Below are 13378 nucleotides of genomic sequence, written 5' to 3' on the forward strand. Positions count from 1 at the left end.
CAGATATTGCTGCCTTCCCAAGGCTTCAGCAATTAACCCTCTCAGTGCTAGACAGAACTAGCGGTAGAGAGATGAAGCAGGACTTTGTCAGAATGGAGCCATGCTGGCGCTTTAGCTGACCAAAATCTAGATGATGCAGCACTGTCCTGATAAAGTCAGTAAGTGATTATAGCAGCCCACCCCAAGCATCAGACACCACGGAGCATCAGCATCACCATGCTGAGGTGAAAAACAAAGGACACTTTATTCCGTGACATCTGGCTTAGTATATAGTGATGGGAGTTAGGGTGTATCACTTTCAACGTCTCGCACAATATATAGGGATGGGAGATATGCCGTACCACAGTCTATCTAGCTATAATAATTAGAGATACACTGTACCACCATCAGTGTCTGAATTACTATATAATGAGGTAGAGTAGAAAATGTGTGGTTAGAGGGGTTATTTGTATTAAGGGGGGTATCAATATTTCCATACCCACCTGGATAACCAAAAATGTTTCAAATCTTCAATGCGGCAATCGTTTTAGAGGTTAGTACGTGTCTTTTATGGGGCACCACTTGTTTGTTTCTGCAAAACCTTTGCAACGCTGACACTGTAAAAAGTATTTTTAAAATAATCCTTAAAAATGCGGGCACTGTAAAAACATAAAGAATTCACCATTGCAATGCTGGCACAAATTTAATCTGGCAAGATTGCTTGTCTGAGCATGTGCTGTTACGTTTTATTGTTCAGCAATAAACTAAATTGGTTTTGACCTATCTACAAATTTCTACTTTTTCTCCTTCTGGAAAATCTGACTAAAACATATCCATTGAATCACTTAGTTGAGATTGTTTTTATTGATCTCTATGGAAATAGGTAGAGTCCTGGTTGAATGGGAGAGGTCAGACCAGTGAATTAAACCAATACTGTATGGATGGAGCAGTTGTTGTAACTGGAAGGTCCTCAGTGATATAGGATTCAGATTATCTATGGCAGTGCTAGGAAAAACAGATATAGCAACCAGCAGCATTGTATAGAAGAATCACATAGCTTATTGCCGAGCAACCAGCTCCAAAGAGCTGCAGTCTAACAGAGTTGAATGGGGCAGTGACTGAAATGAAACCAGATGATAGTATAAGCTTCAAGAAACATGGAGGTAGACATCTAGAGGAATACATATAAACAAAGCAGAATAAGGGGGGCTGCTGGGAATAACTGGCTGCGTGGAACCGTAGCCTTGCAGATAAACCGTTCTTAATGGTAGCTGCTGTGAGAAGCGGTGCTGTATGTTCCGAGACACTTGCTGTTTTCCGGTTCTCTGCATCCAAATTCCCCGCACTTTTTTCTTAAATGACGTAACAGCTGGGAGGGGCTGAACTATCTTTTATACATTTAGACGACGCTTTTCCTTTATTTAGATACATTCTAGAGTGTAACTTCTAGAGCCAGCGCATCACCGGCGCAATCCATCGCTCTCTCAGGACCCTCACGAATTTTTACATAGTCCATCCCAATCCCATGACCTACTCTCCTCCCACCCCAAAACCAAAGGCTCCGCAGAGCTCTCCACCAATCAGCTCTTCCCACTCTCCCCATCCCCTCCCAAATCCCCAGGCTGTTGGATAGAGAGCTGGGTACTGCGTTCACATCCAGCGGAGTCAGCCGGCATCCAGGAGCAGCTCCGGAGCATCCTCATCTGTCGGCATCGTGTGTGCACTTTCTATGGCAGCTGCTGCCTGCAGTCTGCACTCTCGGATTTCACTCTGCCTCAGCCAGCCGTCTGGAATTGTTGTGGTTGCACTTATTGGGATGGTATCTCTGGGGACCCCGTCATGCTAAGTCCTTGTCCATTCTTTTGTATTTGGGAATCTAAAGCACTGTTCCTATAGACATGGTGGTTGTAGAGCCTCACAGACCTTGCTGGACACTTTGCGATTGCCTCTGCTCATTGCTGTTGCCATCTCTTATACTCATCATAGCCCGGCCAGGGAAACTTGCAGCTTATCCTACCTCCTTAAGTGACTGCCAAACCCCTACAGGCTGGAACTGTTCTGGTAAGAGACCTTCTGCTACAATTCTATATGAAATGGCCATTTCCCTTACCATTTACTTCTCTCCATCATCCCTGTGATTAATCTTGTTAATTATACAGCAGAAATAGATTTATAGACTATACCAACCAATGATTAAAAACTTCACCCTCCACATAAATTGGAAAACATAGACAGCCCCTCCAAACACACAATATATATATATATATATATATATATATATATGTTCTCGTTATATAATATCATTACTTTTGTGGTACATGCCCACAGAGCTTGCAATCAGTATCAGTGCAATAGATGCAGTTTCCTAGAACTCTCACTGTAAGTCTCATGGGAGTGAAACTACAAATATACTTTGATACAATTTGATTTAATACAATCTGGCTGTACTTGTATGACTCGATTTTGTTCTCACTTCAAATAATCCATTTTACAGAATCTGTCAAGTGGAATTATATCATCTGTGTAGTTAGAAAAGTTTATTTCACACATTGGCTTTTTAGCCCAAATCCCATGTATTACTAATGCATGTTTCTTATAAATTAAACAGTTATACACACTACTGGATTACTTGTGAGGTTAACTTTTTACTTATTTTGAATTATTTATTATGTATTTTGAATTGTATTAAACTAGATCCATGAAAGCCGATAAACATTGGACAGAGATTGGAAGCGCTGTTTAATTTCCTTATTTTGTGCCTTTTATGTCTTACTTTTGATATATTTATAAACTTTAGGCATTGGAAAATTAATTAATAATAATTAATATTGATGCACACTAGAGTTTGTTATAGAACAAATTGTAAGATGTTGATTCTTTTTTTTTTTTATAAATGCATCCCTAAATGCAACATCCTATGTCAATAAAGAGACATTTGAGGACACAACCTTTCAAAGAGAGACCGTATTGGCACATTATATCCATTTTGTCTCATACATTAATTAGTATTTCTATGAATATTGACATTTAAAAAAAAATATTCTCTGCTATGGGATCTGCACATCCTCGCTGATTTTAATTAGATAAACCTTAGCAGATGCAGGGGTCTCAAAGCTTCAAAAAAAGGTCAAATTCAGGACAGAAACCTCATAACAGGCTTTGTTTCATCCATCCAGTTTTACTTAACCTTATCTAGATTTCAACATTAGGTCAGCACTGGTGTTGTATAGACTGCCAAGCTGTGAACTAGAATAATTAAATAAGGAAGGATGAGCCATGTAGTTGGATCAGTAAATCATCTTTGTGCCTGAAAAGCCATTTAATAAGATAATTAGGAGATTGTGTATGAGTGTGTTTCAGAAGGCTGTTTGAGCCCATCCAGAAACACGTCATCTTACTGTCTTTGTCAATAATAAAGTCACCGAAATATAATGGTTATGTTTTTTTCTAGGATATCAGTTATTAAAAGTATTTTCCATCAAGCAGAGTATCTGCTAGCTCCAGATCTTTGTTTGTCAAACAAGGATGTATGAAAAGTGAAATGCCCAATGTAATATTCTCATTTAGCTTTGAAATAACATTCTTGGCCACCGAACCGAATAACAAAAAGGGCAGCATAGTTCCAGCATAAAGATGTTAAAGACCTAAGGCTTTTGTCCTGCTGACTCTTCTTTCATTTTTAATATGATGATGTGGTTTCAAACAGAGGAATGTAATAAAGAAATCAATACAAGTAAATCTTAATGGATCCAAAGTCTAATGTATACGTCCTGGTTAATATTGTTTCTTTCTGTATAGTTGATTGATCGGGTTGCAGAGGGGCTGAACTCTCAGCTAAGTATACCCATGTTAGGATGTCTATAGAAAAAGAAAATATAAAGAATAAAATAAAAACAAAAAATAACTACCCCACACACATTAAGACCTGCTGTTTTAGCTCCTTCAGAGTAAATAACGTATTACTTTTTCTATTTACTATTAGCTTTCAGGGGTGATTAATCTTTATTTAAGCCAGCCAGAGCAGCATAGACAACACAATGCCTGTTTATCTTTATTATACTTTATCATAAAGAGGCTTGTTCATCATTGCTTGGACCAATTCCAGAGATTGATTTGAGACTATGCACCAAAATATGTTCATTATACATCACAGACAAATGCAGATCCTATGCACATGACATAGGATGTTTGTCACTTAATACCTTGCTAGTAGATAGGAGTACATCACTGTTATTTTGAGTGCATATTTAATCAATACATATGAAAAACCTGAGTATTTCTTTCTTGTTTTTTTGGAGGTTTCGATGACAGAGAAAATGATCTTTTTCTTTGTGACACCAATACCTGCAAATTTGATGGAGAGTGTTTAAAAATTGGAGATACTGTGACATGCGATTGTCAGTTCAAGGTAAGAAGCTTGGTATCTCATTTTTCAAATTGACTAATGTAGGCATAAAAGGGGAATCCACTTTCACAGTCTTTCTCTTAGCAATTTGTATCTCTACAGGCTGAGCAGTTGAAGGCAAAACAGACGCCAGGGGAAAGATCTCTGGCAAGGCAGCCAAATGGTGTCAAAGATGCATAGGTTTCTCTGGGAAAAATGCAGATGACGTTATTATCATATAACATTTTATTCTTCTTCACAACCTAAAATGTACAATAGATCATCGAGATTCAAAACTAAATTATGCTGTCATTTTCTTTGTATTATGTTTTTAGCGCTAGCACTTCTGTATTTTAAGTTTCAAAGAGCCTTGGAAATATATTAAATTGAGCAAAGGGTTCATACCTATTCATAGACTAATTTCTGTTTTCTGCATGCCAGAATATGTTTTAAACCCTTAACATATTCATGATCACTTCCATACTCCAAGCCTTTGTACGTGAGCAGCGATTGGTAACAGACAATGTGATTTTTGTACTCTAGCTCTAACATGGCAAAAGTTTTTGTTTCGGTAGCTTTTAGTTTTTACATTAAAAAAAATCTTAAGGTTATTAGATGATTAATCACAGCCTCAACCATGCACAAAGCAATGATGCAGTTATTTAATCCCTTTAGAATGCACACTATTTTGTACAATGGACACAAGCGTTTTTACTATGTTTTGTTAAACTAAGTTCTTATTTTGCCCTCTATACAAACAATATATTGTGTTCTTTTCAGGACATGTAAACGCTTCTCTTCATTTTACTCCCATTTAAATAAACATTCATTTAGAATGACAAAATGGGCAAAAACTTGAAAAAAAACCCCAAAAGTTTATATATATTACTTATTATAAATTGTATACAGCAAAAAAAAAACAAACAAAATATATACATTTACTTTACTCAAATTTGTCTATAAAATTCACAGGCAAATATCAGATGGTCATTTTTTGTGAAGCTCTCTTTTTTAAATTTGATATGTTGACATTGTAGCCTTAATAATACATACAGATTGCAAAACCACACCACAAAGGCATACAACCTACACTATTTAGGTAATTCTACCACTTTTCATGCAGCCATTACATCGCCAATCTCTTCTAACGTAAGCGGCATAAAATAAAGTGGTGCATTTTGCACAACCTTTTCGATTTTGCTTATAATTCTCCCACAGGATAGGTGTTCTTGCTGAAAAATAACCCAATTTATGTTAAGCAACATCCCCCATGTACAATAAAACCCATATGCATATTTTTGTGTTTTGACAAACATGAAAATACCTAAACACTACTTTATGCACTATACTACCCATTTTTTCCACATGGGGGTTGGTGAATTTTTTTTATTTCTACTGGGAGAGGGGTTATGGGCTGCTCCAAGCCTTTTTTTAGATTTTTATTTTTTACTTTTTACACTTTATGTCAATTTCTTGCTTCTTTTCCTATTTTAGAAACGTTTTTGCCTTGGTCTATCATAAAGCAGTGCAATATTACCTGACATCTCCATGGGGTTCTTTGTAGACTCCTTGGATCTTACTTGCAACTAGAAGGTATTTTTATGACAACTGCAGGCCGTTATACATGTTTAGTCATTTATTTTTTATTTTAAATACATTTTTGAAGTATTCTCACTGTGATGACACTCCACACCCCTTCCTTCCCTGATCACAATACATGTGATCGGTGGCGGCAGCGGCAGAATCACCCTAGGCGGGCCCATACAAACACTGTGGGGTCTCTGTTTTGCCAGGCAGCGCTTCTGCACTGATACCGCAGGAACCTATGTTGAGGGATTCACATATTGTAAAAGCACCGTTACACAGCGTAACGCTTGCTCACAGAGGGGAAATCAGGCTGTTGTTGACATTATTTTTGTTAGCCCTCAAACTTTTCAGTGAACATTAAAATAGTGCATTATTTTTCATAACTAAAAATTATCTAAATTATAGATTATATTTACACTCAAATAACATAAACATATAATATTTTCCATATGAGTTCTCAAGATCCATAGACTTACTAGAGTTTCATATTTTTAAGATGGTTTTTAATTAAATTTTGCATAGTAAAAAAAACGTGTTATGTATTCCCATGTATTGGCCTAGGCTTATTTTATGCCTCAGGAGAAAAATTTTAAATGCTAAGAATGACTACCTATAGCTACCACAAATGAGAGCTAGATGCAATAAAATTAAACTATGTCCATGTTCTACTGCACACTCTTGGGTTTCCTCACATCTCAGCATTAACAGAAACGATCCAGTGTGACTTAATATCTAGATACCCTCATATCACTATACAGCTATGTAGGAGAACAACTGAATGGAGATGTGTTCCAGAAGCAAATCTTTTAAAGCCTCTTTTCAGTAGAAAATCCTTGCCCTCTGCAATTCTGGGGAAATACAAGTACACCAGAGATTGTGATAATACTTGTGGATGTAACGGGTTCTAACTATGCTGTTATATGAAAAGAGGAATACAAGAAATGTGTACGTTTATGAGCCCATTATGTTTAGTCATTCCCAAAGGTCTTCTTGCAAGTTGCTCAGAAGACAAGACAATAAAACAAGGAAAAAAACTTCAAAGACAAGGCACACTTTTATGCTGACAACCAGATTTCTTAATTTTGTATTCTATATATCTTCACAATTCTTGCATGCTGTCAATGGACATCCACTAAAAAACCTATAAAGGGGAAAAGGGTGAATTGTCCCCTGTGCTGCTCTGATTTTGGGATGCTAAATATTTTTGTGTTTAACTTGAAATTCCACATACAACCATACCTGGGAACTCTCCGGGTTTGACCCGGAGATTGCCGGGTGAGCCCTGCTCCTCCGGTTCTCCGGGTCAAGACCCGAATCCTCCAGGTAGCGGGGTCTTGACACGCCCTGCTCCACTCCCCAATGTTTCCTTTAAATGGGTGTTTCCCACTGCCGTCAGTGGGACTGCCCCCGATGTCAGTGGGACCGCCCATCAACGTCAGTGTGCAGTCCTGGCCGCGTCCCGCAAGGACCAGAGAAGTTCCCAGGTATGCATACATCCAACAAAACTACAACAACAAGGCCATGAGTACTGTGATGGCTGGACCCTTTCTGACTGGATATTGCACATTAAGTGTGGCTTTTTAACAGTGGGTCACTTCTGTGGACAAGACGCTGAGGCTAAATATTGTCAGAGCCAGGTTCAAAATGACGTTTTCCATTCTCTCATCTCCATGCCTTCCTTTATTTCAAGCAATTATTTCCCTTTATTTGACCCTCTTTCGCTTTTCATTTAATTTCAGAAAATGTGTTAAGTTCTATAACAATTGCCCTCCACTCTTTGTCTTTAAATTGATAAGCAGATTCACTGGGCGAAATTGTTGGATGTCAAGTGTTTTTGGGAAGTAGAGCAGGAAGCCACTAATTGAGCCTGTACATTTGTTCCATGTTTTTCCTTTTTTTTCTTTCTTTGTTTAATATTTTATTGGAGTTGTGGCAGCAATTACTTTTAAAAATGTTTATTCTTTTTTATCTTATTAATATAAAATTATCATTACACTATATTTATGTGTATATAACCTTTACATTTGTTATTGTAAATAATAAATAGATAAAATAGAAAAAAGATAATTTGTAGTCTCTAAGTAGGGAGATGGTAAAGATGGCCATAAGACTACCCCTAGACTTACTGAGTCATCTTTCAACAAAGAAAAAAGAAAACTGTGTGTGACCTAACACACCATCACATGCTAGGAGTATTTTGTTTGCATACTGCCCATTCCTAACATGTACGCTTACCTTACCTAACCACCAGTCCCTCCTTCCCCTTTTTTTGTCCTTCCAGAGTAATGTGTGCAATTGAAGGTGATGTTTATAAAATGACTAATCTTCAATAAAAAAACTGCTAGTACCTAAGCTTAAGGTCAGATCTAGTATTACCAAGCTCCAATTCTGTAGAAATATCCAAGTGAGGTATAGATGTATATGCCATAAAGAGAGATGGGCATCAGAAGTATAATGATTCTCTATTAGAGCTTCAAGTGTGAATGTTAAAGCAGTTCACATTGTTATATTATAATTTAATAATCTGTTCTTTTGCACCAGTATGTCTTAATGATTGTTAATGTTATTGTAAACTTTATATTTTGTCAATTTAAATGAGCGCTATTATTAATTTTCACTCTATCTACTGTAATAGTGGCAGGGGTTCCCCTGTCAATCTTCTAATAAAATGTAATATAATAATAATAATAACATGGCTTTATGACCCACTACTAAAGTTGACTGTTTTTAGTGAATTATATTAAAGGGGAATTGCCACTGAATTTGTACTTATGGTTGCATATTAATGAAGTCCCTGCATTTACAGTCCCTGTATTTTACACTGCATTGATATTTTTTTAGTGTGGGAAATAATTAGACTAAAATTAGCAAAAGTTAGAGTGATTTTTTGGCACCTGTATATCCACAGTGTGGTACTGGGGATAACTACTGTAGAGGTATATAGTAACTGTCCTTATTATAAAAAATATATCTAGAACCTTGATACTCATCAAAAGGATCAACAACTAGCATGCAGGCCACGCATTTAAAAGAGTATTACGGCACAGTGGCCATGCTTTATGCTTAATGACTGGCATGCTTTAATATAGGATATTCATAAACGTCTTTGTGAGAATTCTGTTCCATCCTAAAAACAGTCTTGTCCCGGTCCAAATCCCGACAGACCTCTCCTCCTTGCCCTGATCTCGGAGGATTCTTACTATTTATAGGAACCATGGTTTCAATCATATATTACTTTCACTAAATATCACCTTCGGTAATGAGACTGAGTGTGCAAATGGAGGCACACAAAAGCTATATACACAAATCTCAGACATTTTGTTGTTCATTATTACATTTGTGAATTGTTACGTAGCAGTTATATGAATATATATATATATATATATATATATATATATATATATATATATATATATATATATATATAAAACAAGCTAACATTAAGAACGAGCTCACGTAAATAACCTACGCTGGCAGTTTGTCTTATCTATAGTATTCATTGCTGTCGTGTATTCTGTATAGCCTGTTGTCTCAGTTATTCATCTAAAGCTAACATCTATTTTTACTTTGCTCTTGGCCTGTTATTGTACACATTTTTTCTGAGCAGTGACAAAACACATACATTACTTTCCCAAAACACACAGAATTGATTTTTGTTTTTACAATAAAACCTTTATGTTAAATTTATGAAGGTAGATTAAAGCAGAAACCCATCCTCTGGCATTGATATGCACTAAACCTTTTAATCCTCTATCCTTTTGCTTTTAATGGTCTGGCTTTGTCTTTAATGTTTCAGTAGCAGTCTGAATGGTCATCCATGGATGCATATACTAGTAACCTAGACTCAACACATCATTAACTTGATTTACACAGATCAATAATAATTCCCTTGAGAAGAAGGATATACGGTACTCCTCAGAACAAAATTTAAGCTAGAAGTGGGACAGACCTCCTGTATTTTAATTGAAGTCCATTCACGCTCTTGGTTGATCAGGATTGTGATCATTCCCTTTTGTTTTTCCCTGTGTCTTTTACTAAATTTCACCTTGCTTTTTTTTGCTATACTGTTGGATTCCACTGATGTATTATGCCTTTTGTTCATTAAAAATATATATTTAGTACGGATGGAGTGTTTTTGAAATAAATATTCAACTATTCTTACATAAAACACAGTGAGACAGCCCTAATAATGTCACATAATGTGTACATAAAAATAGTTTAGATTGCAAAAAAGTGTCTAGTTGCTAGGCCTGGGTGCATCTGCTGGCTGTAGTATATTAAATATATTATACTATAGATTATAGTTTACATTTGGGATAGCTGTCCCATTTTTGGATAAGTAAAACATGGTGCGTATCCCCCAGCAGAGCTTATGTTGTTAGGCAATAATATCTGAGTTTACCTGTGGTTTAACAGGTAATATCACATCTGACTTTTTCAGCTTTTAACTATGAGATGTGCTTCCTTAACTATAGCCACAGTCTCCCGGAAAACACTGCTTCCCCACCCAAGCTCTACTCACTCCCGCCTATATTCCTTCCACTCATACCTGCTTTCCAACCACTCCTAAGTCTATCTGTGGCTAGTTATGCCCTGATCTCTTGCCACAATCCACTTTGTGCCTGCTATAAAGAACCTGACTGGGGCGCTCTTGGTAGCCGTCCCTGGGAAGAATTTCCCAGATAAGCCCATAACTAATACATTATTTACGATTACAAAAAGCAGGTATGTTTCGAAACAATTATTCTGGTGTAAAGTCCTAAATATGATGCAAATATCAAGACTATTTATTGTTCTCTATTAGCATTTCATCAAAGAATCGATATTCATTCATACTGACTATTGTTCCTATGATGCTTCCTCTTTATTAATATTATTATTGCCATTTATTTTATTCCAAATGGTAGGTGTGCAAATAGGCAATTTACTAAAATTGGAATTGACCTGATATTTTTTCTTTCATTTTTTTCATTGCTTATAAATCTCATAAAGTTGCCCTGTGTGTGATGCACACATGGAGTTAGGAGGTTGCTAATCAAAACATTTGTGTGTGCCGATATAGTTTAAGAGATACACTGAGTGGCAACAGGGTCTACTACACAAACCAACATATCCCCAAAAAACATGCACACCTTTATAATGTGCCAATATAATTTCCACAGCATTCATTTATTAACAATTTACAATATATTAAAGTCATTGTCAAAACAGGCCATCACAATTAAACAGTGATAACATTTTCCCATCATGAACAATGACAATGGCCCCCAAAATATAAACATATTAACCATCAAAACTGGCACCATCACCAGGTGCCGCCACATTAACCAATTGACCACTGTATGGGCATACCAAGACACCCCTACACCACCCAAATTAACCAAATAACTGATGCAGGGGCATACCGAGACATCCCTACACCAACCTAGGTTCTGAGCCACAGGCCAGTTCGAAAACCTTATAAACTAACTTGAACCAAGTCAAATTAGTAAAACCAAACCAAAACCCACTGTACCAAAACAACTATCCCCGAACTATCCCAGCCGCTGTAAAAAAAACGGGGAAGACACCTCCACAACAACCTATTAAAGGGAGAAAGGGTGGGACAACCCAGATTTGGAAAAACAGTTAAGTGAACCACTTACAAAATGGTTCCTCTTATATACCCATAGCATTAGCCACACCCAAAACAAAATTGCACCAATTAATTTAAATGACAGCTTCAAGCCCACCTACTAACTCTGTCGAGGCCCAGTCCACTAAGCTGGGCTGCTCCATGGCCTTCATTATAGTGTAAACTAATTTATGTAATAAATAACAAAATAATGTAAATAGCCTCAGATTTCTATTTTTTTGTCTGTTATGAAATATATAATTAAAGTTGCTTTTATTATAAATTGTATTTGTCATATAAATGCAGTCTGCTGTACAGACACTCGCACGCTTTAAGCACTAAACCTTCCAACATTTAAAATATTTATTATGTGTGTGTAAGCATGATGGCAATTAGAGCGTTTCTAAGGGTCATTGCCAAATATCTACTCAATTTAACTCTATAATCAATATATATTTTTATGACCTGTAAAACTGTCATGCTTCGATCGAACACTGAATGAATGACAGAAAAAGCGTTTTGACTAAAAGTCAGATAAAACAGGATGATTTACAGGAAGAGAACATTCTGAAATGGAGAGAGACAACAAAGGAAATGTTGGTGTCTGCAAAATTCCTTTCTACGAGGAGAAGGGAAGAAGGGCAAAGTCAAAATTTTTATCATAAATATTTGTTTCATCACATACTGTGCGTCATTCTGGTCCCTCAAATCCCATCTTAGTTACCAAACATGAACCCCAATTGCATATGACGTTTTAATTTATCTAGTCAAATGGCATGACAGCATGCCCCTCTTTTTCCACTCCGTCTAAGGATACACCAATATCAAGGAGGATAACCTACACCAAGTGTCCCAGTTTTCGTGGGACAACCCCTCTTTTTGGGCACTGTGCCACATTGCTACTCCGCTATCCTACTTTTATTGGGATCATGGGCTGGTTGTGGACATCCTCGGATCTCCATTGACCTGCCCAGGGAGCTGTAAAGTCACCTGTGTTGCAGCACAGTCCTCCATAGCAGTTCCCATAAGACCTTCTGCGAATGATCTGAAGCTGAGCAATGCAAGGTGGCTCTTCAGGTAAGGCAGAAGAGTTGTCCTGCCTTTATCTCCGCCTACTGCTGCCTGCCAATTCTCACTTGTACCCCTGCTTTCCCACCTCTAGCCACACCCCTGAACACAAGTGTCCCAGTTTAGACACCTGAAATATCGGGGGGGGGTATGGGATAATCCATATCTAATGCTATATGTATAAATTATTGTGAAACTATTTCTCAAAAGTCATCTCAATGTTTTTATCTATGCATTTTTCAGGGCCGGCTCTGTCACAACTGGTCCTTTGTAATGTCCATAGTGATGTCAGTGTGTTGAAATGTTCTACACTCTGTCAAACTCTTTTAGAGAAAGCACCTCAAAGAGTCTTGGTAAACCTTTATCCTCTATTCAAGTCTCTAAAAATATAGGTATCCCACTCAAGCTATTTTAGAGAACAAGCACAATTTTAGTCAGACACCTCTCCTGGCACGTGGTACCACCAAGTTTACTGTGCATGTGCCAGCGACCCTGTACATGAGAGCACAGGCACTCGGAGTTAACACAGTTATGTTAAAGAAAAAGTCCTGTCCAAAAATGACTGTTCCCTTTAAGTGCAAATGAGCGCTTGGTGAATTAACTGGATTGGATTCCCTGATTAGAGCGAGTTGACAAGTGATAGCTAACTAGGTCAGTAGATAAAACTGGATATTAAAGCAGAATACATTGACAGAGTCTCCATCACCAGAGGCTGCTAGAATAACAGTAGACATTAACAGTTCATA

General features: G+C 37.1%; 1 protein-coding gene across 3 annotated transcripts in view; it reads left to right on the forward strand.

Moving 5' to 3' along the window:
• The first annotated feature begins 1632 nt into the window (after nt 1–1632).
• TMEFF2 (transmembrane protein with EGF like and two follistatin like domains 2) overlaps nt 1633–13378 on the forward strand; it is a 235332-nt gene continuing 223586 nt past the window's right edge. For all 3 annotated transcript variants that reach the window (XM_053472187.1, XM_053472185.1, XM_053472188.1), the window contains exons 1-2: nt 1633–2040; nt 4278–4387. In XM_053472187.1, the coding sequence (XP_053328162.1) occupies nt 1878–2040; nt 4278–4387 (273 nt within the window). In that variant the 5' untranslated portion in view covers nt 1633–1877. The remainder of the gene's footprint in view (nt 2041–4277; nt 4388–13378) is intronic.

This window comes from Spea bombifrons, chromosome 7, assembly GCF_027358695.1.
Source record: "Spea bombifrons isolate aSpeBom1 chromosome 7, aSpeBom1.2.pri, whole genome shotgun sequence".
In the NCBI taxonomy this organism is placed as follows: Eukaryota; Metazoa; Chordata; class Amphibia; order Anura; family Pelobatidae; genus Spea; species Spea bombifrons.